The following is a 23,661-nucleotide window of genomic DNA, read 5'->3' as shown; positions in this document are numbered from 1 at the left end:
TAGATACATGTTGCAGCTCCGAAAAAGGAGAGCTGTGGTGTTGGTTTTTTAAAACGTACACTTTATTTATGCTTTTAACAGTCTCGACAAACAGACACGTCTGCGTCCGACTCCGTGCCTTCTCTCTTCTCGTTCGACTCGAGAGGTGTTCAAAGACAGCTTCATAAAAACGGAAATTAATGATCACTTCACCGACACTAGGAAAAGTGAAAATAATGAACCAAAACAAAAAATCAAGCTAGGAAATTACTAAATAAATTCTATGGGGGTGTTTGTGAACACACAACAAAGGATTGAATAAACAATTCTGAGACAGTCCAGTCTCCTACATACATACAGCATGTTTCCTTAATTGTAAGTTTTATAGAAGGCTTTTATTTTTTTGCGGCTCCAGACATATTTGGTTTTGTTTTTTTTTGTCCTATATGGCTCTTTCAACATTTTGGGTTGCCGACCCCTGTCCTACCATTTCCCGAAGTAAATAGAAAATGTATTCACGATTCCGAATGACAAAAGGCTCTGTGTGCAAATCCACTTTCCCCAAGTGGCAGCGTACCTGTGCGGAGGGGTGACGGGGTCACCTGGGGCCGTGAGGGAGGGGGGCAGGTCCCCGCAGGCTGAACGTGTCGGCGCTGGACGAGTGGCGCGACGGCGCGTTGCCGCACGCCACCGACGGCTCCGCCTCCTTGATCTCCATGGCGCGCTTGTACAGCTCGGCCGCCGTCTCGAAGTCGCCCTCCTCGTAGCTGCAAAAATGGAGAATGTCAGGCCAAGAGCTAAGATGGCAGACGTTCACCCGAGTAGTACCAGCTGCCACGCGAAGCACCGCACCTCTTCTGTCTCCGATGCAAGTAGACCGCTACTTTTGAGTTGCGCTAAGTCTACTGTTGTGTAACTGGGGAAGTAAATTCCTAGTGTGTTTCACACACTTGGCTGATAAATGTGATTCTGATTGTTATGACTGCTTGGTGGAGGTAATAAAGTGTTTTTGGGGTTGCGTACCTGAGCACCGCCAGGTTCTTGAGAGTCTCCCCGACGCGCGGATGCGAGCGTCCCAGGCTATCTTCGTACACTTTGAGCGCTCGTTCGTAGAGGGGCAAGGCTTCGCCGTGTTTCTTCTGATAAATATACACAAGCACAGCATCACGTGACCATGTAAAAATATATATTTTATACATCTGTGTGTGTTTATTTAGGAGAGCAAAAATCAGCGGTCACCAGCTGACAGTAGATGACCGCCAAGTTAACCAGTGCCGTCGCTACGCTGGGATGTTTAGGCCCAAAACTCTTTTCCCGGATGTCCAGTGAGAGCTCGTAGAGGGGCACCGCCTTCTCCAGCTTCCCCTGCATATACAGTACACATATAGATTTCTATGTATCAATTATTTAGTCAATCACTTCAACATTTTGTAGAGCTACTAAGTGGCACCGCCTCCTAATTTCTTTCTGCTATTTGAGGTGAGGCTTTTATTTATTTTTTTTCTAAGTGACGATCTTTTTAAAAAAAGAGGCTACCTTTTCAGGCTATTCTGTAGACACTGCGAATAGTTCATTGACCTAAAATCATGGCGTGCCAGGTTTTTCGTTTGTCGTACAATGAAGTATTTAGTTGAGTGCTTTAATTGTACATATGCTTGTGGAGGGATGGTGAGTAATGAATGTAATTCCAGCACCCATTGTTATTTTTCCCTGATGTGTTAGGAGGTCAGGCATTTATTTATTTTTCAACTGACGATTATTTGAGGCATTTTTATATTAATTTGCTTCAGGGCCTGATTCATGAAAGATTAATGAATGAATGTTTACACCTCACCCTGCGCTTATAGAGCATGGCCAGGTGTTTGAGCGTGTAGGCAAGCGAGGGGTGGTCCGGCGAGAGGCCCCTCTTACGGATGTCAAGCGCCCTCTCGTACATATCCTCGGCCGCCTCGTAGTCCCGCCTCTCTGTGTGCAGTGCCGCCAAATTGTTGAGGGACTGCGCGCAGTCGGGGTGGTCCGGGCCCAGGACGCGCTGGCGCATCTCGAGCGAGCGTGTCAAGAACACCTTGGCCGCACTGGTCAGAACATGCAAAGTAGACGTGATGCGGCGGAAGGTCCTAGAAGGGTCTTGAAGGCGGGTGAAACTTACTCCAGGTTGTTCTGGAGGTAGTAGAGCACACCCAGTTCGTTCAGGGTCCGGGCGCAGTCGGCGGAATCGGTCCCAAGGGTGAGCTCTTCAAGCTGGACGGCCCGGCGACGCAACAGAGTGAAGCCATACTGCAGCGCGGAGAACACAGGCAGATAACTCACCAGCCGCAACATTAGGCACAGCTTCCTTGGCTGCTCTAATAATAAACTGATTAAACTAATACGTCTGATGGTGTAAATCAAAACCAAGCATTATTTTCAGAAACTTAAGAATTTGGACAGGTGTACATGGGGCTGCCAGTGCTCATGAGGACATTTTTTTTACTACTGTTAAGTATACTTTATAAAGTCCTTTACAACCATCCGTTTTCAAAGCAGATCTCCTCATATTGGCAGAAGTTTTAGAGCATTTGCGCTCATCTTTCGAGACTCACAGAAGATTGTGTTCAGTGACAATTTAATCTCTGCACCTACTGACAGAGCGGAGACACTCCTCCGTAACAAAAAAAAAAAAAAAACAAAAAAAAAAACCCCCAGCACAAAATGTGTAATAAGTATCTGGGTGTTGGTATTATATGTCCACCTATTTTTTTCCGGTGGAAATTTAGTCTTTTTTTTTCATTACTTGTCAACTGTATTTTTAACACGTTGACATTTGATCAATTCGAACAATTTCCATATTGTTGTTGGACTTCTTTTTCATCATGGCATATATTTTACTATCATTTACCCAGGAGATAATGTTCATATTTTAATTAACTTTTGCATTACAATTGTCACAGGTTGTATACTGAGGGTCCTGAAAGCTGCCTATTAATAAAATGATGCTGTGGTTGATGCAGTTGCTACTACTACAGCAGTACTTCTATATTCACCATATGGCCTTTCTGGCGAGCCGTTTTCTGCCTGATCTTCATTGACCTCTTCCTGAGTTTCTCCGCCTGTTCATACCTAATCGAGATAATGATAAAAGTCGATTGCTCATCTGGATCAGTGATGCAGGCAGCATTATAATCGCCACTCACGACACCAGCGTACTTGTTTTGTTTCTGGTAGAGTACGGCAAGGGACTCCAGCTCTCGTGCCACGCTGCCGTGCTCGGCCCCGTAGGCGTTCTCGCTGATCTCCAGCGCCTGCTTGTACAGCTGCTCGGCATTGCTGTACTTCTTCCACTGGACGTAGACGGCGGCTAGCTGATGCAGGGAGCGCGCCACGCTGGGATGGTCAGGGTCCAGGGCGGTCTCTCGGATCTCGAGTGACCGCTGCAGAGGGGCTACGGCCTAGCAGGGAACAAACAAAGAACGAGGTGGATTATACACTTCTCACAATTAGGGATATGTATCATTTCAGGATGAAACTAAACTTAAAAAAAAAAAAAAAGTGTTGTGACAATTAAAATCCTGGCCCCCACCTGACTGGACAAGCCCAAGTCTTTGAGGAAACGTCCCAACGTCTCGTACAGGTTGGCCAGCTTGGTCATGCTGTCCTCACTCTCGCAGTTCTTCTCGTAGTGCTTCAGCGAGTCAAAGTACTCGGTGGCCATGGAGCTTTTATCCTTGCCCACAAACTGCCAATAGGCGAGCAGCTCGGAGAAATGACCCCTGAAGATCAAATTAGAATTTTTGGCAAAGCAGGGCTAGTGGCAGCTTGTTCGTGCGATCCATTTTAAAGAATCGAATACTACCAGGAGGTTACTCTCCTGACTTTACAGTACATTCGGACTTTATTTCCGATCAGCTCTTCGTCATTCCTGCGCACTCTCCATAGAAAGGTCAATCTTTAGTTCTTATTATTATTGCGATTTCAATGCCTCAGTAGGTAGGAATTCTATTTAAGGTCTGTGTGTGACAAAACATCAATCCAAAAGGATGTGGAAAGTGCAGTTTTATTTTTCTTAAAAACTGACTGACAGCCCTCAACATTAAACTCAGCAATTAATTAAAACTAAATACATTCACACTGTACGCCAACTGTGCTTTAAGGATAATAACCACTCAGCCCCGCACATGACGATGGTTGTGTATGCATTGTTGCATTGCATGGCGAGGTGTGTGGACTCCCGATTCTGTATTGGAACCGTAACAGGTCACGTGACTGATATCGTTCTCATTTCGATATTCATACCTGTATCTTGACTGTTCATATCTCCATTTCAATACAATAAAAGATATATTGCCCAGCCGATTTTAAAGCAACATTTTTTTGAAGTGAGTTTCAGTAAGTTTTTATATGGTACCTATTTTGCTGATTTTCTGGAATTGCGGGTGGGTCTGGAACATATAACTCGTGCCCGGTCACTATTTTAGGAATTACGGGTAGCTTATGACAGTACGCGGACACACAAACCTCTTGTACAGGTTCTGGGAGACAAACAGGTTCAAAAGGCTCAATTGCAGTTTGGTGCGGTCCTCCTGCTGCTGGAGCAACCAAGGCAGCTCGTCGGCGACGCGCCACGTCACGTGATCATGACTATCAGAAACACACATCCAATAAAGGGAGTGAAATTCACACAAAAAGAGAGAATGGAGGGTTTGGGCGAGAGCAAAGATGGCCGTCCGGATGCCACCTGAGTTGCTGGCTGAAGTAGTGGATCAGCTTCTCTCTGTATGTAGTGCAACCACAACCTGTGCTCAGAAACTCCAATCTCACCGCTTCCCACGCCTGGTAACACAAAAGTCAAGATTTTTTTTTTTCTGACCAAAGTGGATTGTAAATAACACAATGTTGACAAAAATGGAATCATCCGAACAGAAATGCATTCTCGAGTGACTAAATGTTGGCCATGGAAGAACATTCCATTTCTAAATTTCAAGCTTCATTTACTTTTGTAGTAAGTTTCCAGTAAGTATCCATTTGTTGTATTAATTTTTTAGGACTGCCCATGTGGACCCAAAAAAAAAAAAATTAAAAAAATAGGTACCTGCAGATGTTGGAATCTGATGAGTCCGCAGTGGAGGGTGACCACGCAGAGTCTACTCAGACAAAAGAGCATTGACGCCAGCGCTGGAAATTCCAACTCTGGGAGAAGATCGAGAACCTCGGACTCACTCACTCCATTGTGACTGGAGTACAGCAGGCAGAGTATCTGCACACAAGATGAAAACAAAAGTCATGTTAAGCAGTGAGCGTTGATGTTTTTGAGTTATTCGATTTTTTTTGTCTTCATGGCAGCCTTATTCCATACTCCCAAGTAGACCACCTCTCTCATGATGTGTCGCTCTCTGTCCGAGCCGAGGGAGTCCAGCGTCATTTTGAGCGCCAGGCGGTAGAGTGACAAGGTGTCCTGACACTGCAGGCACTGCTCGAGGCTCTTCTCCAATGACCATCCTCCACTACACATTAAAAAAAAAAAAAAAAATAATAATAATGATTTTTTAAAAATCGTGTTTGATTGGTAGCCTGATTGTTCTCCAAATACTGAATAAAAAAAAATAAATTGAGAACCTAGTGCTCATCCTTGCGAGCAGTGTGACGTATAAAGCACTGCAAGTCGATGCTGATCGGCAGTGCTTCTCCAACTTCTTCTCCTGGAGAATACATACTTGAGTCACTCCCACAGCACTGAGATGGACACACGTAGCAGTGAGGAGCTCCTACCTGATCTTTGGTGAGCTGGAGGTCCGAGCTTAGGCACTCTGCATTCACCACACTCCTGACCTCCCTGGGACTCAGCGGGTCCAAGTGGAGAGTGGGCCACAACCTGGAGAGAGCGTATTATGTGCTTCTTAAAAATGCCAAAAAAACAAAACAAAAATGTCTGTTTATTTTCCAGATGGCTGTTCTGTACAAATTGTTGCTGAATCTTTTATTTCCTGAAAATAAGCATTTTCAAGTTTATAGGGACACCATGTGTAGACAGACAGGCACCGCCAAATTACGTTTTTTTGCATAAGTGTCATGAAAATGTTATGGATATGCCATTAAATATTAAATTAGTATTTGTTATGAACTGAAATGCATATAAATGTGTTCTCTCCTTTTTTTCTAGTCAACAGACGGCTGCCGTGTGTGACGTGTAGGACCGACCGCCACGCTTGAGGACACGTCTCCACGTTGACAGACACGACCACTCTGACGTTGACGGGCAGCGGGTCGATCAGCCACTTCATGTGTCTTTCTGCTTGCTGGGGAAGGAAGATAAGGCGCATGTTATCATTCTGAACTGAAATCACACGCTCAAAGCTGACGTGAGACCTGGATTTGGTCAATCGAGTCTATGATGATGATGATGTTGCCCTGGTGGCGCGCCGAGAGCCTCTCGAGCCAGCGTGGAAACTCCTCCAGGATCTTGCTGGGCTCCATGGACAAGCCCGAAATGGACCAGAAATGTTGCAGCAGCTACGGCACAAACTCACTTGTGAGGTTTTGAATTTGGGAGATAAAACTAGGCAGGAAGTGATATCTTACTTTAACCGTGAGGCGCTTGATGATGAGGACAGGCTCAGAGCTGGAGGACAAAGGTCGCCCGACGAAATGGGAGAGGAACAAGGTGTTGGGGGACTGCTTCTGCTGCAGTTCGATCCTACAGAGGACAACAAATGCTCACGCTGCTTTTCCACATGGCGGGAAATGTATCAAATTGAGAAAAATGTGAGTTTTTTTCTTACCATTTGGCAAGGAGAAGGGACTTTCCCGAGCCCGGACCGCCTGACACCAGCAGAGGTGGCGTCGGAGGAGGGGTGGCGATCATGTCGTTGAGCCGGTCCACGTACTGAAGCGAACACCACATGTCGATTCAGCCTGAGGTGATCGAGAGGAACTACGAAAGAAAGAAGCTCAACCTTTTGGAAGCCCAGCTGCGAGCTGGTGCTTCCGCACGCCTGCTGGTAGGACTCCATCTGCTCCTGCTCGTCGTGAAGGTCCCACAGGACGTCGCCCGAGTCTTCCTCGCGACCCTCCTCAATGGCGGAGTCCTTCGGGTCCACGTCCGCTCCTTCGAAACCGAGCAACTCCTACAGCAGTAAAAAAAAAAAGGGTGACCTTAAAACTAGACGGGAATATTGCATGAATTGAACGTATGCATTCACGCATAGGAGGGACCTGTTTGATGATTTTCTCCAGCTGAGCAGAAATGAGGCTGGCTCCATCTTCAGCAGAACCGCTATGGTCCAAGACCTGGTCACATGTGCAACACATTTACCCCCACTCAACCAAAAATTGTCATGGTTCTGCATACTGCACCTTTATTTTAGCAGCCTTGTCCGCAGCGTTGACCCTTTCCAGAAGCTTCCTGGTGGGCCCGGACAAGTTGCCATCTCCTTCCGTCCTGAGGTAGAGCACTAATGGATGTCCATCTGGATTCTTCACAAAAGCCTCCTCGCAATCCTCCACGACCGAGCTGCGACATCACAAAAGAATCACACGAGCCGGGAATTCAAACGGAGGTTTTTACTCAAAGCCTGCGGACTGGCGTTACCTGTTGACGGTGGATTTGAGGAGAAGCACGCACACGGAGCTCCTCTCGATCTCCTGTTTGCGTGCCAATGCGAACGAGGCGGCATTGTCTTCGTGGAAGCAGACGTTCAGGTAGAAATGTCCCAGACCTTCACACAGCCTCCTCAGAACCAGAGAGTGTTTCTGTATTCAAGGTATGAAGACATGGAGTGAACAGTGGACGACATCCATTTTACAGATTATTTCAGAAATGTTTTTTTTTAATGCCTGCAAAAAAAAAAAAAAAAAAAAAAAAAAAAAAAGAATAAAATAAAATACTGGACATAGAAATTTATATTCATCAATCCAAAATCTCCTGTATCTGAATGCATCTTTTGGGAAAAACAAACAAACAAAAAAAAAACCAAAAAAAAAAAACAAACAAAAAAACAGAATCAGACTGAAAAGATCATCTACATTTGCATTTGACTGCTATTTTAAGCCGCATTAAATAATGTTAGAGTCCACAACTCTTTTCTTCCTTTATTATCCCATACGGGTGACATCATCTCTGGTCAGGTACCCGATATATGTCGCCTCTTACACCGAGATCCCGCAAAAATGCCACTTCAGAAAACTTGGTTGCTCCCATCACGTGGATACACACCTTTGTAAAGATCTCCATCTCTGCTCTGGTCTCCGGCGTGCAGATGAAGTAGCAGCGCACCGTGTTGCTCCACAAGGCCTGAGGCACATGAGGGGACACCTGCAGCAGACTGGCCACCGCAGCATCCCAGTCATCTAGAAAAATGTGATCGCTTCTCATTAGGGCAAGATGGAAAAACTACTATTCTACTTCCGACAGGATGTATCCTACCTGAGTAGACTTCAGTCCTTGAACACCAGTCTATGTTTCAAATTCTGACGTTCTACTCGCTTGCTTACCTCTGCTCACGTTTGCGAAGGGGCCCTCTACGTCGATGAGGCTATGGGCGAACTCTGGTCCCCGGAAGGTCTGTTGCAGCTGCATCATGCTGCCCATAGAGGGCTCACTTCCCAGCACACCGCCATTCCAGTACTCGCACTGGGTTCCAGCAGCTGGAGACACAAAAAACGCAATCGCCTGCCACAAGGTGTTGGAAGTTTTACCCTTCTCAATTTTTGCACGAAAGAGTGGGTGGGCTTTACCTGTCACAGTAGTTTGGTTGTCGTCTGAATCGGAATCATTGGGACAATAAACTTGGATGCCCTGAGCTTGCAGTTGTTGCATTTTGGACTCCAAGTCCCGCTTGGCACGAAGGAGATCCTGGATTTCCTTCTCCTTTGTCTCCCGAAATATCTTGCAGTGAACAAATGGAAGATTAGCATGAAGAAAAATATTTTAATGACTGGGACGTACCTTAAATTGCCTCTTCACTTTATCCCTGTCATGCTCAAACGTAGAGGCCCTCTCCATAGCTTGGTATTTGGCCTCCAGGGCACTCTCCTTCTCTCTTAGGATCTTCTGGTAGGTCTTTTGCAAAGCCTGGGGTCACATTGAGGACATTTTAAAGCCAAATAGCACATTTTCTCTTTGTTTTGGAGTGTGGGTTCTTGCAAATTTTTGGTGGTCCTACTCATGATGGAGAGGATGACGAAAATTGTATGTTGAGGAAAAACTGATTGGATCTGACCGTATATTTTTTTTGCAATCCATCATTATTTTGTGCTTCACCACTGCAAAATTTTAAGATTTTATTTGTTTTTGTAGTTTTAACCACAGCTGCACTAGACTTGTAGTCATATAGAAAGGTATTATGTTCAGGTTTATTCAAATAAAGAATTAAAACAATGAGACAACACGGATGCAATTTCATTTAAAAAAAATCTGAATGCATTGATAAAGATGTGTTATGTTTTTATAAAGTTCAATATGACAAAGGGTGGCGCGGTGGTCGACTGGTTCGCACATCCTCCTCACACTGCAGAGGTGCAGGGTTTGATTCTGGCTTTGAGCTTCCTGTGTTAAGTTTGCATGTTCTCCCTGTGCCTGCGTGGGTTTTCTCCAGGTACTGCGATTTCCTCCCACACTCCAAAAACATGCATGTCAGGTTAATGGAGCAGTCAAAGTTGTCCCGAAGTGTGATTGTGAGTGCGAATAGTCGTTTGTGTAGGTGTGCCCCGCGATTGACTGGCAACCAGTTCAGGGTGTACCCCGCCTACCCGAAGACAGCTGGGATAGGCCCACCCATGACTCTCGTGAGGATAGGCGGATTAGAAAATTGATGGATGGATGGAAACACAATAGAGTGATATTTGCCTTTAAAACAACACATTACACTACATAAAGACTTGAGGGGGTGGTGGAACAAATTTTATGTATTTCTATCCACTTCAGTGGTATCTTGACGCACTTAAGGACAATATTTCTAATTTGACAAGTCTTTTTTTTTTTTAAACACAAATAACTAGCATTTTTGCCAACTCTGTGTGATACTGCAGCTGTATCCTACCTGTAACTCAGCCCTCAGCCTCTTATTTTCTTCGTCCAGCTTGGCCTCCTTCTTCTGCATAGACGTGATCTCGTTGTTCTTGCTCACGCGGAAAATCTCGTACTCCTTGCGCAGACGCTCGTACTCGGCGGCGTACTCGAGGTCCACGGAGCCCGTCGACTTAAAGCTAGCCCCAATCACCCGAGGTCCCCGGCGGAAGGAACTGCGCAAGAGCCGGGCTTTGGGCTTCACCTCCACGGGGATCTCGCACGCTTCGCCGCCCTCGCCCCCGTAGCCGTCCTCGATCACATCCCCGGGGCTGACCAGGGAGGAGGCCGTGCCCATGGTGGCTAAGGCGGCCTGTTAGACTTTTTGGGGAGTATTGTGCGAGTAGTAGCCGTAAAAATGTCATTAAACTAATTAACTAAGCCTGCTCTGAGAAGAGTTCAGTTCCACCAAAAAGCTGCATGCTAATTAGCGCCGACCATATCCCACCTGTTGCTGGTTTAGCTAGCGTTAGCATCACGAGGATGGCTCGCGGAAAAAGAAAGAAAAATTTAACGTCTGGAGGAAAAACACATTTAAAGGATAACCTGGTGTTGGTTTTAAGTATACCGCGATGTCAGCAACGTTGTCACGTTCAATAATTAAACTAAACTAAAAAGATTCTTCTCAGCTTCTTCCTGGCTGTCTTGGTAACAAGTTGTACCCGTACGGGGAACCGCACAGGACAAAATAGGTAGAATTCGATTAAAAAAAACAAAAAGAAGTTAGAGTAGTTATCTGGGTTATGACGTCTAATTGCCAGATTTCCGTGAAGCAAAAACTGAGAGCAAAATTAATAATTTGTAAATATTTTCCACGATTACGGTGTTCTACAACATGTACAATTTTGAAAATCAACAATTTACAATCCATTTTTTCCAAAGACTGGTAAAATAAACAGCTGATCACACACGTTTTTGCATATTCTTATAAGTGGATACGGGGCTTCATTCAAGATTAACCAGGACACAACTGCCATCATTTAAAGTGCCCCTAATTAACGCCAGATAGTTAATGACTAATATTTGGAACTGTTCAGAATTCCTTCCATTTTGACAAAGGCGCCAGCTTCAACTTAAAAAAACCCCCAGCTCCAAAGCATTATGCCACACCCCAGAAAGGGTATGCACACGTGTGCAACCACATATCAGTTTTTTTATTTTTACAGTATTAAAAGAAGAACATAATTTTGCGTTCCACGGGTGCACATGGTCCATTGACCGACTAAATTGTACCTTACCTAACCATTTGTTTTTCTCTCTCTCTCTATTATATATTCATTCATTCATTTTCCGAACCGCTTAATCCTCACAAGGGTCGCGGGGGGGGGGGGTGCTGGAGCCTATCCCAGCTGTCTTCGGGCAGTAGGCGGGGGACACCCTGAACCGGTTGCCAGCCAATCGCAGGGCACACAGAGACGAACAACCATCCGTGGTCACACTCACACCTAAGGACAATTTAGAGTGTTCAACCAGCCTGCCGTGCATGTTTTTGGAATGTGGGAGGAAACTGGAGTACCCAGAGAAAACCCACGCAGGCCCGGGGAGAACATGCAAAGTCCACACAGGGATCGTCTTTTGTGGAGGGAAGTTATTTACATACATATACATACAGTATATGATGAAAGTCGTCATTCTCTCACCTGTCTTTAGGCAGAAGTTTCAGGTAGGACCAGTGATGTCAACACCTTTCACTCCTTTTACAAGCTTTCTTTTGCTCATTAAACACACAAACAAACACACGCTTGTTTTAAACCTTTTATTCAAATCCAAAAATGGAAGCTCGCATTCCAGCAGGAGTGGGGAACCTTTTTTCCTATTTTAAATGATGGAAAAAAAAACCCCGCAAGATGTGTCGATCAAACAACCTTCATGAGGTTATAAAGATGACAAGCATTTGTGTGTTCAATGTTTTTGAGGCTTTTTAGAACAGGTTGCCCACCCTTGCTTTCCAGGCTTCAATGTCTGCTGCTACTCAACATGGCGATATGACTTAAAGCTTTACAAAAACCAAACAAAAAAAGAAAATATTTACATGGTCCAATCTGTGCAAACATCATTCTTTTATTTCTACGCCACTCTCCTAAGGTATCTGATGGATAGGCATGCATACGAATCATAAACTTTGGTGTGTTAACAAAACTACTTGTCTTAGTCGAGAGGCATTTACTCTACTGTACATCCACCGTTTTGTTACATCTCGAGTACGGTTTACGTGACAGTACATGGGTGCGTATTCCCCTAAATTCCCCCACCCAAAACTTGGACAACTTTGGCAAGTAGGCACACTTATGTTATTGGTCAGCGTGATGCTTCTTATTCTATTTCGCTCCCCAAATGTTGGCAGTTGAGACGCATTCACTTTGATGAGAAAAATACTCGGTCTGTTTACAAGGCATTTACAAGGGTGGATACGCATTGACAGATTAAATATACTACGCTTATCCAAAGCTCTGGTACGAAAAAATAAAACAAATCTGTACACCCTATGTGTAATATAGTACATCTGATTCTAATGTTGAAGCCCCTTTCACACTGCTCGTATATTTTTTTTTTTACACTGTTCTGTACAAATAAACTGAGGTGGAATAGGACAAAGTATCAGAGCCGTAACAGAGGGGTAAGTCATTCTCTACCGGTCAGTTGCAATGAATGCAGTATTCGAAATTTTTTTTTCAAGGTAGTAGTGGGCCAGAAAAGCGTTCTCTGCTGGTTTAACACTGATTTATAAATGTCAATATTTGCTCCATCTCCGTGGAATATTATATGAGTTCATTACCCACAGTCGATTTTCTTCATTTTGTAGCGTTTCATGTGGCTACATGTGATGTTGAATTTGTTCAATCAGATTTCAGCCTCCATATGCTGTCGTGCCGATCTAATCTGTCCAGGGCCTTCAGATGCAGAGTAGCGATTTTAGATCTAACTTCAACTATGGTTATTATCATTATTATTTATTTATTTATTTATTTTTATTTATTTTTTAACAATCACATTTCAAATTTGCCTCACATTAACATTCTCCACCATCTCATTGGTTGGTCAAAGCAAAACTTGTTAAGGGCAAATTCAACTGGCTAACCAGTCAAAGTAGCAATCTGCCCATATTAATCAATCACCATCTCCGGTGAATATGACGCATTTTATTTCAATTTTGTCATGTTTTGTCATGATTGTAGATAATTATTTAACATTTATATATTGTGGTTAGGCCCCACTAAGGGCCAAATGCACCGCCTGCCACTTTTTCTGTTACAGCTCTGATTCTGCCATTTTATTTTGCATGGTCCCTGCGTGAAAGAGAACCCCCCCCCCCCAAAAAAAAACACATAGGCGAGTACAGTACAGTTTTTGCTGCTACACAAGAGGAGTTAGGGGGCCGCGTGGATTACGAAGGAGCTAAAGCGGGGCTAGTCCTTAGCCGCCGAGGCTGTCGGGATGCAGGATTTGCCGCTGCTGCCGTTGTGGGCCCGGTAGCTGGTGAAGCTGGGGGTGTGTATGGTGCGGATGCTCTTTCCGCCCGGGCCCAAAGGCGATAGAAGGGAGGGGGAGGTAGAAGAGGAGGATGAAGAGGAGAAGGAGGAGGAAGAATGGACTCGACCGTTGGGGGTCTGCGAGGAGAAGGAGAGAGCTTTAGCCGCGTGCTGCGAGGGGGGCTTGAGGGAGCCGTTGGACAGGGAGGGGATGTGCGAAGAGGGCAGGGAAGCCGAGCGAGCGTTATGGGAGGACGGGAGGGAGGACTTGGAAGAGGAGGACGGGTTAGCGGGATTAGCGGCGTCTGAGCCGCCTTTAGTAGCGCTAGGGTAAAAAGCGGGGATTTTAGAGACGGGTACAGTGGGGGAGGTAGTTTTATGATCCGCTCCCACTCTTTTAGTACTTCCGTTAGCCTGTGAAGAGAGATGCCAAAACACATACTGATTGTCAAAAAAAAAAAAAAAAAGTCAAACAATACACATACAAGTCTCTACAAACAGTGAACACTAATGATACACAGACAACAATCAAGACAGTATGTTTACGGGGATAACAGCAGGGGTGGGAATCACTCTTGATATCACCACAATACAATGTCATCATCATGTTTTTGAAAACAAGGCAACTGGACTACATCAAGTGAATCTGCCAAGGTACATGGTCTCGAATTCTTCATGTTGGGCCCGACGAGCAAACAGAAGCAGAGCGAAGAGACTTCAGGCAGCTGAATCTATTCCAAAGTGACATGGAGTTAGCGATATAACCTATTTTTCAAAAAATAAACCTTCAAGCTGATGAAGTTAGTTTTATAGTAACACTATTACAAATAAGTCATGCTAGCAGCAGAGCAGGTTGTGGCTAACCTAGTCTTGTTGGCTGCTGATGCTATCTTAGTATTGCTAGCGTTGCTAGTTTCATTCTCTGCGGCTGTCATACCACACCCTGCCTGCCATTATTAATGGCTTTGTTTGAACAGAGTTTAAAAGTCCTTTGGTATCTAAGTTTAGGGTAAAATTACAGTTTGAACTGTTAATTTTTTATAGACAATTAGTTGTGTTTTTTGCTATTCGCAGAAGGGTTCATTCCCTTATCCAGCAAAGGTTTTATTAAAACGCTGCAGTGCGCAGCATTTCATCAGCCGGCCACTCAATGGAAAATTTTCGAACTGGTGTGACCACCGTCCATCTGAGTGTTAAACCGAGTGGGAATCCTCCATAATACAGAAAACTTTGTCATTAACTGAGAAGCATCTTCACCCACAATTGGGTCGTCCAGTTGCCTTGATTCAACTCCTTTACTCGCCAGTCAAATCCCCGATAAGTGTCCCTTCATCGACATTGATACTTTGTCCCACCCCTACTGAACAGAGAGACGTTACCGGGAAACAGGATGCATACAGTAGGTTAGACTGGTAGGGACATCTCTTCAGCTTCCTTTGTTAGTCGGAGTGTTAGGTTCTCCCAAGAGGCTGTGGGAGACGTTTCAGAAGATGCACAGAAGGGTTTGGAGAAGCTTATGGAGACGTAGTTAAGGGGGGTGTGTTTGTGTGTGTGTGTGAGAGAGAGAGAGAGAGAGAGAGAGAGAGAGAGAGAGAGAGAGAGAGAGAGAGAGAGAGAGAGGGAAAGAGAGGTGAGAGCAAGCAGGCGGGGGTGTGGGGCAAATTTTGGGCTGGCACTTATCTGCCAGGACTGATGGTGAGAAGATCAGGACGTGGTGAGTTGAGTTTGAGGCTTTTACAGGAGAAGAAAAAAGGTCTCAGTGAGGTTAAGAAGTGGTCAAAGCAGTTGTTTCGGGTTTGCCAAGGAGGTGCACGCTGAGAAGGGTGCGGGAAGTGTGGAAAATAAGCATCCTGGGTGGGGGGAGGGGCGGGCGTAAGGAGTTGATGTTGGGGTTCGGCAACACTGTTTAGGAACTCAGCTGTGGTGGGAACTGGAGATGCGATGACCATTTTGCAAATGTGTTCCGCTTTTTGTCTGCCATTCGTTCCAGTTTTTTTACATTTGGTCACCAACACAGTGAAAACCATGAGCAGTGTGGACATGCAGAAGCATACAGTACAGTGATGTTATGGGGTAACAGTCAAGAGTCAATCATGCCTTCCTGTCAAAGCGGAAACATCGATAGATCCACAATCAAAAGGTTCCCCCGCTTTATTGTACATGCCGCTCCCTCATAACCATTGTCCTCTTGTCTGTATGGGTAAGGCCCTACAGTAAAACTACCTGTCGGAACTGCCTTTGAGCGTCCTGCAGTTTTGGCTGTTTTCCTGCTTTGTCAGTAGTAGCCGGCGACTGCCTGGACTTCGCGGACAAAGGGATGGGCATCCGACTAGTGGGGGAAGCGACACTGGTATTCTGCAAGGGGGGGACCCAAACGAAACAAACAAAAAAAAAACAACAAATAAAACAAAAGAAGGGGAAGGAACAACACAACGCATAGGAAGAGTAAGACATCAAGGCACTGACAGTTGAAAAAACTCAAATAAAACCCTGATCGTTAAAACACCAGTGAAAGACCATGCACCCATGTTGAACCTCACACCTAAAACAGTAGTACAGCACATGCAACCAGGACAACTTTGAGATGAATCATCACCGAAATGTCTTTGATTGCTGAAAACCTTTCAGCAATGAAGTGAAGGAGTTAGGTGGGAGGCGGGAATTGCCACCTCAAATCATGTCAACATGATTTTAGGTTTTTGTTTTTTGTTTTTTACAGAGAGAGCCAAGGTGGACTTTTCCGACATTTCCAAGTACCTGCGGAGTGGATTAATGCTTTTGTCATTTCAGTGGGTAAGGTTGGAGTGAAGGTAGATTGGAAAGAGAAAGACCCCCGAAGCCTTGTGGAGCGGCAAGAGCTAGAGAGTGACCTGTTGGATGGTGCTGGGGGTACTGGGGGCACTGACGGCGGTGGTGCTGGAGCTGGTGCTGGCGGGGATGACTACAGGGCGCGGAAGGAGCAGAGGTTTATGCTTCTTCTGGAATGAACCTTTGCTGGCCAGCTTCAGTGCCGACGCCTTGGAAGTTGGAAGCGAGGCGGACCGCCGCAGCCCTTCAGACACTTTGCCATTCTCTCCCTTTTTCACCTCAGAGTAAACCGGCTCTTCGGGAGAAACGGGTCCTATCTCGTTAATGGTGGTCTCCAACTGCTTGATGGTCTGTTCTAAGCTGTCCAGTGTCTTGTAGGTGTTCTTACGGATCTCGTTGGTCCTGCAGACAGAGTCCGAGTTGTGCCTCTTTAGCGGGGTGGGGCTCGGTGCCTTGAGGGACTCCGCTGAGGATTTTGAGCGCGAGATCTCAAATCTCTTGGCTTCCTTGTGCTGCTTTACAGTTCCGTCCGATTCCTCCTCATCCTCATACACGACCACCTGTAATGTTTTCTTTCCCGACTTGGTGCCTGTGCGAATGGCTTGGGTAAGTGCTGCGAACTGTTTCTTGGGGAATTTGAACTTGAACTTTTTCTTGCTATCCTGCTTGGCCTCTCCGTTCGATACTCCAGTGTCTGCTGAGTCCAAAATTAATGACGACGATGACGATGACAGGCTGGTATGGTCTTCGGCGGCTTGAGAAGAAGTAACCTTTTCGCCGTCAACCGACCCGGGCACTCCGGTTTTCACCTGTAGCCCGCCGCTCCTGTCAGTGTCCGACTCCTCGCTCTCCTCATCGATCCGCTCCGCCGCTAGCATCCGGTCTAGCTCCTCTTCGCACTCAAAGATGGTGGAAAGGCGTTTGTAGGCGGCCCGGATGTCCATGGGTTCATCGAAAATAATGATGACGGGCTTCTTGTTGAAGCCATTATCCAGAGGCAAGTCGGAATCCGTTGCATTGTTCCCTCCACCGACAGTCACAGTCTGGACACTTCCCCTCTTGGCATTGACCAATTCCTTGTACTCCCCACAAGAAAGGGCCTGAACCTTAGTGTTAGTGATCATAAAGGCAATGTTGTCCGGTGGAGGAGGTGCCTCTTCTCCTGGTAAGTCAGGACTAAGACTAGCCTCTTCATTAGCTTCCTCGAAGTTACATTTAGGCGGATTGTGCTCCTCACTTGATGACCTCCTCGGCGGCGGTGGTGGAGCGCAACCTTTAGACCCCTCTCTGGCTAACGCGGTCGCTCCAGCCTCGGATTTTACATTCTTACTGGAAGAGACAGACTCCAGTACAAGCTGACTCTTCTTCTCTGTGCCGATTCTGTTCAGGTTCTTCCCCTTCTCCATTTCGGTACTGGTCTTCAAGGACTCGGAGCGTTTTAGGGGCTTCCTGGGTAGTTTGAATGCAGTCAGTCCTGCAGGTTTGGGCGAAATAGGCGGTGGGGACTTGAGTGGTGCTGACTTAGGCGGTGGTGATTTGGGTGCCGTTAATTTTGGCGGTCGCTGCTCCTGCTGTTGTGGCTGGCCTGGAGAATTGTCGTTAATAGTGACATTTGACACCTGTGATGGAGACTGGGTGGGCTCCCGGTGTTCGTGGGATTCCTCCGTTCCGGAATGGTGCGGCTGCTCTTTTGGAATCTTTCCGGTCACGTAGTATATGACCTGCAAAGTTTGCAATGGCTGTTAAAAAGCCCCTTATTTGGAATGACCTCAAATGTAGAAGATGGTACAGCCAAAAGTGACACCGTACGTACCCCTTGGCTTTGCCGGACAGTCGTGTTTCCATTTTCGTCCGTGTCAGGATCTTTTTCATCCTGTTTTGGCTCTGAGCTCTGCTATGACAGTTTTAGGAAATTATAACACTGTGTCACCGGGTATGTTAAATCTGTGAAGTGACTAAAATGATTTCCCTCAATTTCTATTGCCAAAGGAATGAGTTTCTACCTTTTTTCTTAAATTTGCTCGATATTTGTTTCATATTCATCGAACTATTTCTGATAGGTCTTATCATTAAGGTTGCGGCTGAGCTGGAGCCTCTTCCCGCTGACATTGGGCAAGAGGCGGGCGGGGTACACCCTGGATTGGCCGCCAGTAATCACAATCCGTATAAAGAAAAACAGTGATTCTCACTCACATTCCCTCCTATGGACAATGTAGAACAGGGGTGTCAAACTCATTTCACATTGTGGGCCACATACGGACTCGGTAGATGTCAAGTGGGCCGGACCATTAACATTGTACCATACTCTGCTATAAATAACCAAAATATCATGTCTTTCCTTTGTTTTGGTCTAAAGAAGCATTGGCGTATTGATACCATCTGCTGTGTTGGGTCTGTCTCAGTGACAGATGAGACTGCTGTTTTCGTCTCTGAACAAAACAATGTACCCCCTAGCGGATAATCCATGAATTGCATTTTATTAAAAATATTCATTCTGTGTCTTTAATGCATTTTTTCACTTTTAAATTATTCTGCGGGCCAGATCGAACCTCCTTGGAGGCCGGTGCCGGCCAGCGGGCCGTATGTTTGACACTCCTGATGTAGAGTCTTCCATGAATCTAATGCACATGTTTTGGAGATGTGGGAGGTCAATTGTTTCACGAAAAAAGCCACACAAGCACGGTGACAAGGCAAACTGGAAACCCGAAATGCGAGGCAGATGCGCGAACCGTTTTTCATCCGTGCCGCACACTATTTCCTGTACTTAGACTTATCATGACAATTTTAGGACATTATTTGTATGTTATGACTTTGTGCTGGAAACACGTGTTCAAAAAGAAACGAAATTGATCAACGAGAAAGATGAATTCGTGAAGTCGGAGAAGGCTTAGCAGAGACAGAAAAAGTGCTGTGACATGAGAGAAGCATGCACACCGGGCCACACGGCTCTATCGTGAACTAAGTCTGCACTAATAGGTCGATAGTACATATCTGATCTCAAATGGGGATGATGATTCAATAAAAAGACACAAATGCTCATTGGGGAACAAAGTGCAATCGTTTTTATTTGATTTGGTGAAGCGAGGTTGGAAGACATTGTCCATGTTGGTCTTCCAGAGGCTCCCTTTCATGCAGACTTAATCCTGGGAATGTTTCAAGTGGTCGAATCCAAAGCGACAAGGAGGAGGAGGAGGAGGAAGATTAGGAGGCAGCGACAGGAGGCTTGGAGGTTAAAAGTGTTGGTCAAGCCCAAGCGAGTGTTACTAGGCGCAGGCAGCGAGCTGGCGACGACACACGGGGGTGGTTTACCTTCTTGTCCGCTCTTAGCTCTCTTATTTGAGCTTCCATGTGAGGAGCCGGCTCCGCCGTGTTTGGCGGCCCGACTTCCTGAATTGTGCACTTCTGGAAAACCTGGTGCAGAAAGGTTGTGGGGACAAGGAATTTGAAGAAAAACTGGATTTGTGATCAGCTACCAGAGCCCACTGCATTGCCACTTCTGAGGTGGGGGAGGAAGGCAACCCAATACCAACGGTGCGGAAATCAGCCACCCGAGTGAAATCACCCAAGAAAGAAGAGGGGTGTGCGTCTGTGTGTGCGTGCGTGCGTGCGTGCGTGCGTGCGTGCGTGTGTGTGTGTGTGTGTGTGTGTGTGTGTGTGTGTGTGTGTGTGTGTGTGTGTGAGAGACCCACTTGGAGTTCTGCCATGATCCTGTCGCTATCATCCTCCTCCTCCCTGGCAACAACAGGAGGTGGAGTAGCGGGCTTCCTGGGTTCTGGTGGGACACTTTTATTGGGCTTGATTTGGGCGACAGGGAGCAGTCTCTCCTCTTCCCCCTCCTGGGAAAAAAATAAAATAAAAAATCTGTGGTGGGGAGTCTTCTTGTATAAAAGTGGACTTAACTGGTATCTTTATACTAATATCTCAATCTGACTTTCTGAAATCTGGATTTTATCTTGACTTACTGCGCTTCTTGCGAAAGCTGACTAAATTAACTTGATCTGCACGTAGAAGTTTTTTTTTTTTTGTTTTGTTAAGTCATGAAAATCGTTCTTGCATTATATAAATATGAATACAACGCAGCCTATCTGTCAAAGCCTTTGTTAGCTATAACCGCCAACCACTCCCTCTTCCACTATTATGGCGCACCTGGAGAATGGGATATGGTGGCGGCCTGTTGGCGGAGAAGCCTGACCACTACAAGTGGATTGTAATTTCCCACCGAAACCCCTCATTATTTTTTTACAAGACTCACCTGAGAGTCCTTTCTGCTGGTGTAGACCACCTCTCCAGAACGCGTGGTGGTCATGCCGGAGTTGCCGAAGGTCTTCCTGGGAGGCGGCGGTGGTGGGGACTTGGCGACAATTTCGGATCCCATTTTATTAAAAGAATCCGGGGATGCGGGTTTCCCGGGGGTCTTAGGGGGTCTTTCCGGAGCTGGTTTGGCAGTTTTTTCCATCACCAGCTTCGAAAGCTTCTCCGGAACCCTCTTAGCTGGTTTGTCCATAGGAGGCTCAGGCTGAGGCTCTAAGACGTGACAAGAAAGTGTTAAGTGAGCTGAAGGAACACTGTAAATCTTATTGTTAATGGATTATTTATTGCAGAGACCTGTTGGGGACTCCAGGGGGATTTTTGCTTGGTCTCTGGAGGCAGCAGGGGGCAGCAGTGGGTTACTTTCCACATCAGGGCTGGGAAGGCCCTTGATCATGTTGGCCTCTGCCTCCTGGAGGATTTTCTCAAACTCTTTTTCATCATACTGACCCATGTTCTGCCTTCTCTCCTCCCACTCCTTCTCTGCTGCCTACAGCCATTAAAAAAAAAAAAAAAAAAAAGTTGAAAATAGCCTCCCAATTACCTCAGCCAAGGCCGAAAATTACTTATAAGATTGAAGGCATTACAAAAAAATAAGCTTATAAGCTTTTACCAAAGAGCGTAATTAAAACATCTTGATAGTTTGATGTTGTTTTTTTACTGATACTCTGTACTTAAGTAGAGTAGAAAGAAAAACACCTAATCAAAATAAAACAGTAGCCCAATCGCCTTGATAATTTCTTAATCTGAATTATCTCATATTATTTATGTAATTACAATATTTTAAGAAAAAAATAATAAAAGGAAAACATAAAAATGTAATAGAATTAAAATGGTCAGTCATTTATTCATTAGATATTTCTTTAAATTAAAAGATATTGGCTACATCAGAGCTCTATTGACATTGCTCTGTTTAATAATATCACAAAGTTGTGGCAGTTGTCATCTAATTTATATTATGTATTCATTCTAGGATAACAACAACGGACAAACTCAACAAAACTAAACTAAAATGACTGGACTTGATTTCTCTGGACATTGTTTGAAAATGTAATTACAGAAAAAGCCGTTCTGTTGTGGCCTGTCATTGAATCGTTTGACATTAATGCAACTAAAATAAATTAATATAGAAGAGCGACACGTACCTCGATGGACATTGCTCTGTTCTTGCATTTCTCCTTACTATGCTGCAGCTCCTCAATGACCAGACCCTGGTTGGCGGTCCCGTTGCCGTGGTTCACCGGACTCCCAAGTGTCATTTTATGGTGGGCCGGGCTCGGCGGGTCCGCGGACGTTGCCTTGGGGGACTCCCGGCCTTGACTCTTGCTCAGACTGGGAGCGTTGAAGGGAGCGGGGCAGGCTGCGAGAGGCGGGCTGGGCTGAGCGGCGGACAAGCTGGCGGACTGTTGCGATTGCCGCACAGGAACCGGGGAGCTTTGGACGTGATGGATCACCACCGGAGAGGAGGGCTTCACCTCGGATTTCACGGTGGAGCTCTGGGACTCCGGCGGGGCCGCTGTGGATACTGATGCTGGTGGGGTCTCCGCTGGAAATAGGATGTTGTCCGCTGGGATGTCAGAAGAAGGGTCGGCCACTCGCTGACTGCTCTCACTTGCAGATCTGCAACGACGATGAGACTAATGTCTTTCATTTATTGTTTTGTTAAGCCATTTGTATTTATACGTTTCATGTCCGTGTTTGTGATCAGTACTAATGGCTTTGTTACAGCTGCAGCGGTTTGTGAAGGCTCTATTGAAATAAAGCTCCAGTAACTCTTCACCTAACGCTTTTTCTAGCCACCTCACCTTCTCAGAGAGCTCAGCGTGTCCGTCAGGCTCTTCACCCTTTTCAGCATGCTGTCCAGTTTGTGAGGCTCCTCCTTGAGAAACTTGACGGCTTCCACCTCCACGCGGAGCACGGCGCGCATTCTGGTTTGCAGGGCCGGAAACTCTCCTAGGCAAACACAGAAAGAAACACATTTTTGTTGACATAGTACGACAGTCTCCAGGAACGCTCCACATAACACAAGATGTCACACTGTTTACATGCTGCCCTTTTGGTTCGCAAAAGGTTTCGCAAAATTACTGTTGAGGCCGGTGTATTTTTTCCAAAGGGATGTCTACATCGGTGCCTTAAGGGACACGTCACCTGACGCACGAATTGCCTTTCAGCAGTGAATATTGGAACAACAACGGTGAAGCAACATGTATACAGACAATATAAGAATACACTCATGCATATATTCTTTATCCTTTGAGAAAAATGACACATATTACTGAGTCAGTTGTGAAAGTCTTTGTCTCAATGATTGTCATATACTGCCCCCTGGTGTCCAATGCATGCACAACAGAGGAAGCAGGAGAATGTTTATTGAAGTGAAGCAAAAATGTGGCAAAAAAAAAAAAATCGTTTGATTTTACATTCATGTCTTTTTGGTTACATTGAGGAATATTGGGCATGGTCTCACCTTTCAGGCCTGCCAGCGACTCTCCCACCTTCCTCAGAGTCACCGCCCCCTCCTCCACATCCTTGAGGGTCACCGCTCGGTGAGTCCCCAACAAGTCCTTCTGGAGAGTGCCCACGTATTGCTCCAGATCACTATGGGAAAACCCACCCGCAAAAACAAAACACCAAAAACACAGGTTGTTTAATTGGAAATGTAAACGGTTTAACATTTGTATGGACACATTCTGTTTATAGATTGACAGATAGATCATTCCACTTTCCCAACTGCTTCAACCTGTTTTAGGCTATGAGCTCACCCCCGGAACCACGAATGTTTACACGCCGAAAGCCAAATTGTGAGATCAGTCCTTCCCCCATGTTAACTTTAAGCTGCTTAGCCAGCTCTTGAGAGAAGGGGTTCCTTCCTCCAGAGGTAAAAAAGCGCAGTGGAGATAACATTGTAAGCCATGCTGGATTGCACGCATACTGGTTTCCCTCTTTTGTATAAATCACCTCAAGTGCACAGACAAGACAATAAGGAGTGTGTGTGTGTGTGTGTGTGTGTGTGTGTGTGTGTGTGTGTGTGTGTGTGTGTGTGTGGGTGTGTGTGTG

The 23,661-nt window shown here is 45.7% G+C and overlaps 2 protein-coding genes across 17 annotated transcripts in view; both read right to left on the bottom strand.

The window, feature by feature from the left end:
* Window positions 1–401: 401 nt before the first annotated feature.
* On the bottom strand, window positions 402–10,688 carry nphp3 (nephronophthisis 3). Its single transcript, XM_019869496.1, has 27 exons — window positions 9,993–10,688; window positions 8,900–9,025; window positions 8,689–8,839; window positions 8,446–8,598; window positions 8,168–8,301; window positions 7,544–7,704; window positions 7,309–7,465; window positions 7,168–7,242; window positions 6,909–7,079; window positions 6,735–6,838; window positions 6,535–6,649; window positions 6,322–6,465; window positions 6,154–6,251; window positions 5,725–5,827; window positions 5,572–5,654; window positions 5,327–5,459; window positions 5,048–5,212; window positions 4,694–4,788; window positions 4,474–4,596; window positions 3,539–3,728; window positions 3,166–3,407; window positions 3,003–3,078; window positions 2,129–2,256; window positions 1,814–2,054; window positions 1,219–1,344; window positions 1,003–1,118; window positions 402–746 (listed from the first exon to the last, which is right to left on the bottom strand). The coding sequence occupies exons 1-27, from the start codon at window positions 10,314–10,316 to the stop codon at window positions 578–580; spliced, it is 3,903 nt and encodes a 1,300-aa protein (XP_019725055.1). The 5' UTR covers window positions 10,317–10,688; the 3' UTR covers window positions 402–577.
* A 2,528-nt stretch (window positions 10,689–13,216) lies between these two features.
* kiaa1217 (KIAA1217 ortholog) overlaps window positions 13,217–23,661 on the bottom strand; it is a 100,708-nt gene continuing 90,263 nt past the window's right edge. For 9 of the 16 annotated variants that reach the window (XM_019869478.1, XM_019869471.1, XM_019869479.1 and 6 more), the window contains 11 exons: window positions 23,072–23,202; window positions 22,410–22,557; window positions 21,750–22,224; window positions 20,902–21,094; window positions 20,549–20,820; window positions 19,986–20,132; window positions 19,606–19,707; window positions 18,110–18,190; window positions 16,359–18,017; window positions 15,712–15,843; window positions 13,217–13,902 (listed from right to left, as the gene is read on the bottom strand). In XM_019869478.1, coding sequence (XP_019725037.1) covers window positions 13,426–13,902; window positions 15,712–15,843; window positions 16,359–18,017; window positions 18,110–18,190; window positions 19,606–19,707; window positions 19,986–20,132; window positions 20,549–20,820; window positions 20,902–21,094; window positions 21,750–22,224; window positions 22,410–22,557; window positions 23,072–23,202 — 3,817 coding nt within the window. In that variant the 3' untranslated portion in view covers window positions 13,217–13,425. The remainder of the gene's footprint in view (window positions 13,903–15,711; window positions 15,844–16,358; window positions 18,018–18,109; window positions 18,191–19,605; window positions 19,708–19,985; window positions 20,133–20,548; window positions 20,821–20,901; window positions 21,095–21,749; window positions 22,225–22,409; window positions 22,558–23,071; window positions 23,203–23,661) is intronic. The other 7 variants (XM_019869477.1, XM_019869470.1, XM_019869483.1 and 4 more) reach the window with 7 other exon arrangements.

This window comes from Hippocampus comes, unplaced genomic scaffold, assembly GCF_001891065.2.
Source record: "Hippocampus comes isolate QL1 unplaced genomic scaffold, H_comes_QL1_v1.1 scaffold165, whole genome shotgun sequence".
Lineage (NCBI taxonomy): Eukaryota > Metazoa > Chordata > Actinopteri > Syngnathiformes > Syngnathidae > Hippocampus > Hippocampus comes.
This window is presented reverse-complemented; position numbering and strand designations above follow the sequence as displayed.

What these genes read in the sequence shown, in the direction of transcription:
- nphp3 (XM_019869496.1), bottom strand. Translation starts at nt 10,316, where the DNA reads ATGGGCACGGCCTCCTCCCTGGTCAGCCCCGGGGATGTGATCGAGGAC. An exon ending in ACGTGTCCTCAAGCGTGGCG is followed by an intron (nt 5,828 to 6,153) that starts GTCGGTCCTACA and finishes CGCTCTCTCCAG; the next exon opens with GTTGTGGCCCACTCTCCACT. An exon ending in ACTTGGGCTTGTCCAGTCAG is followed by an intron (nt 3,408 to 3,538) that starts GTGGGGGCCAGG and finishes GTTCCCTGCTAG; the next exon opens with GCCGTAGCCCCTCTGCAGCG.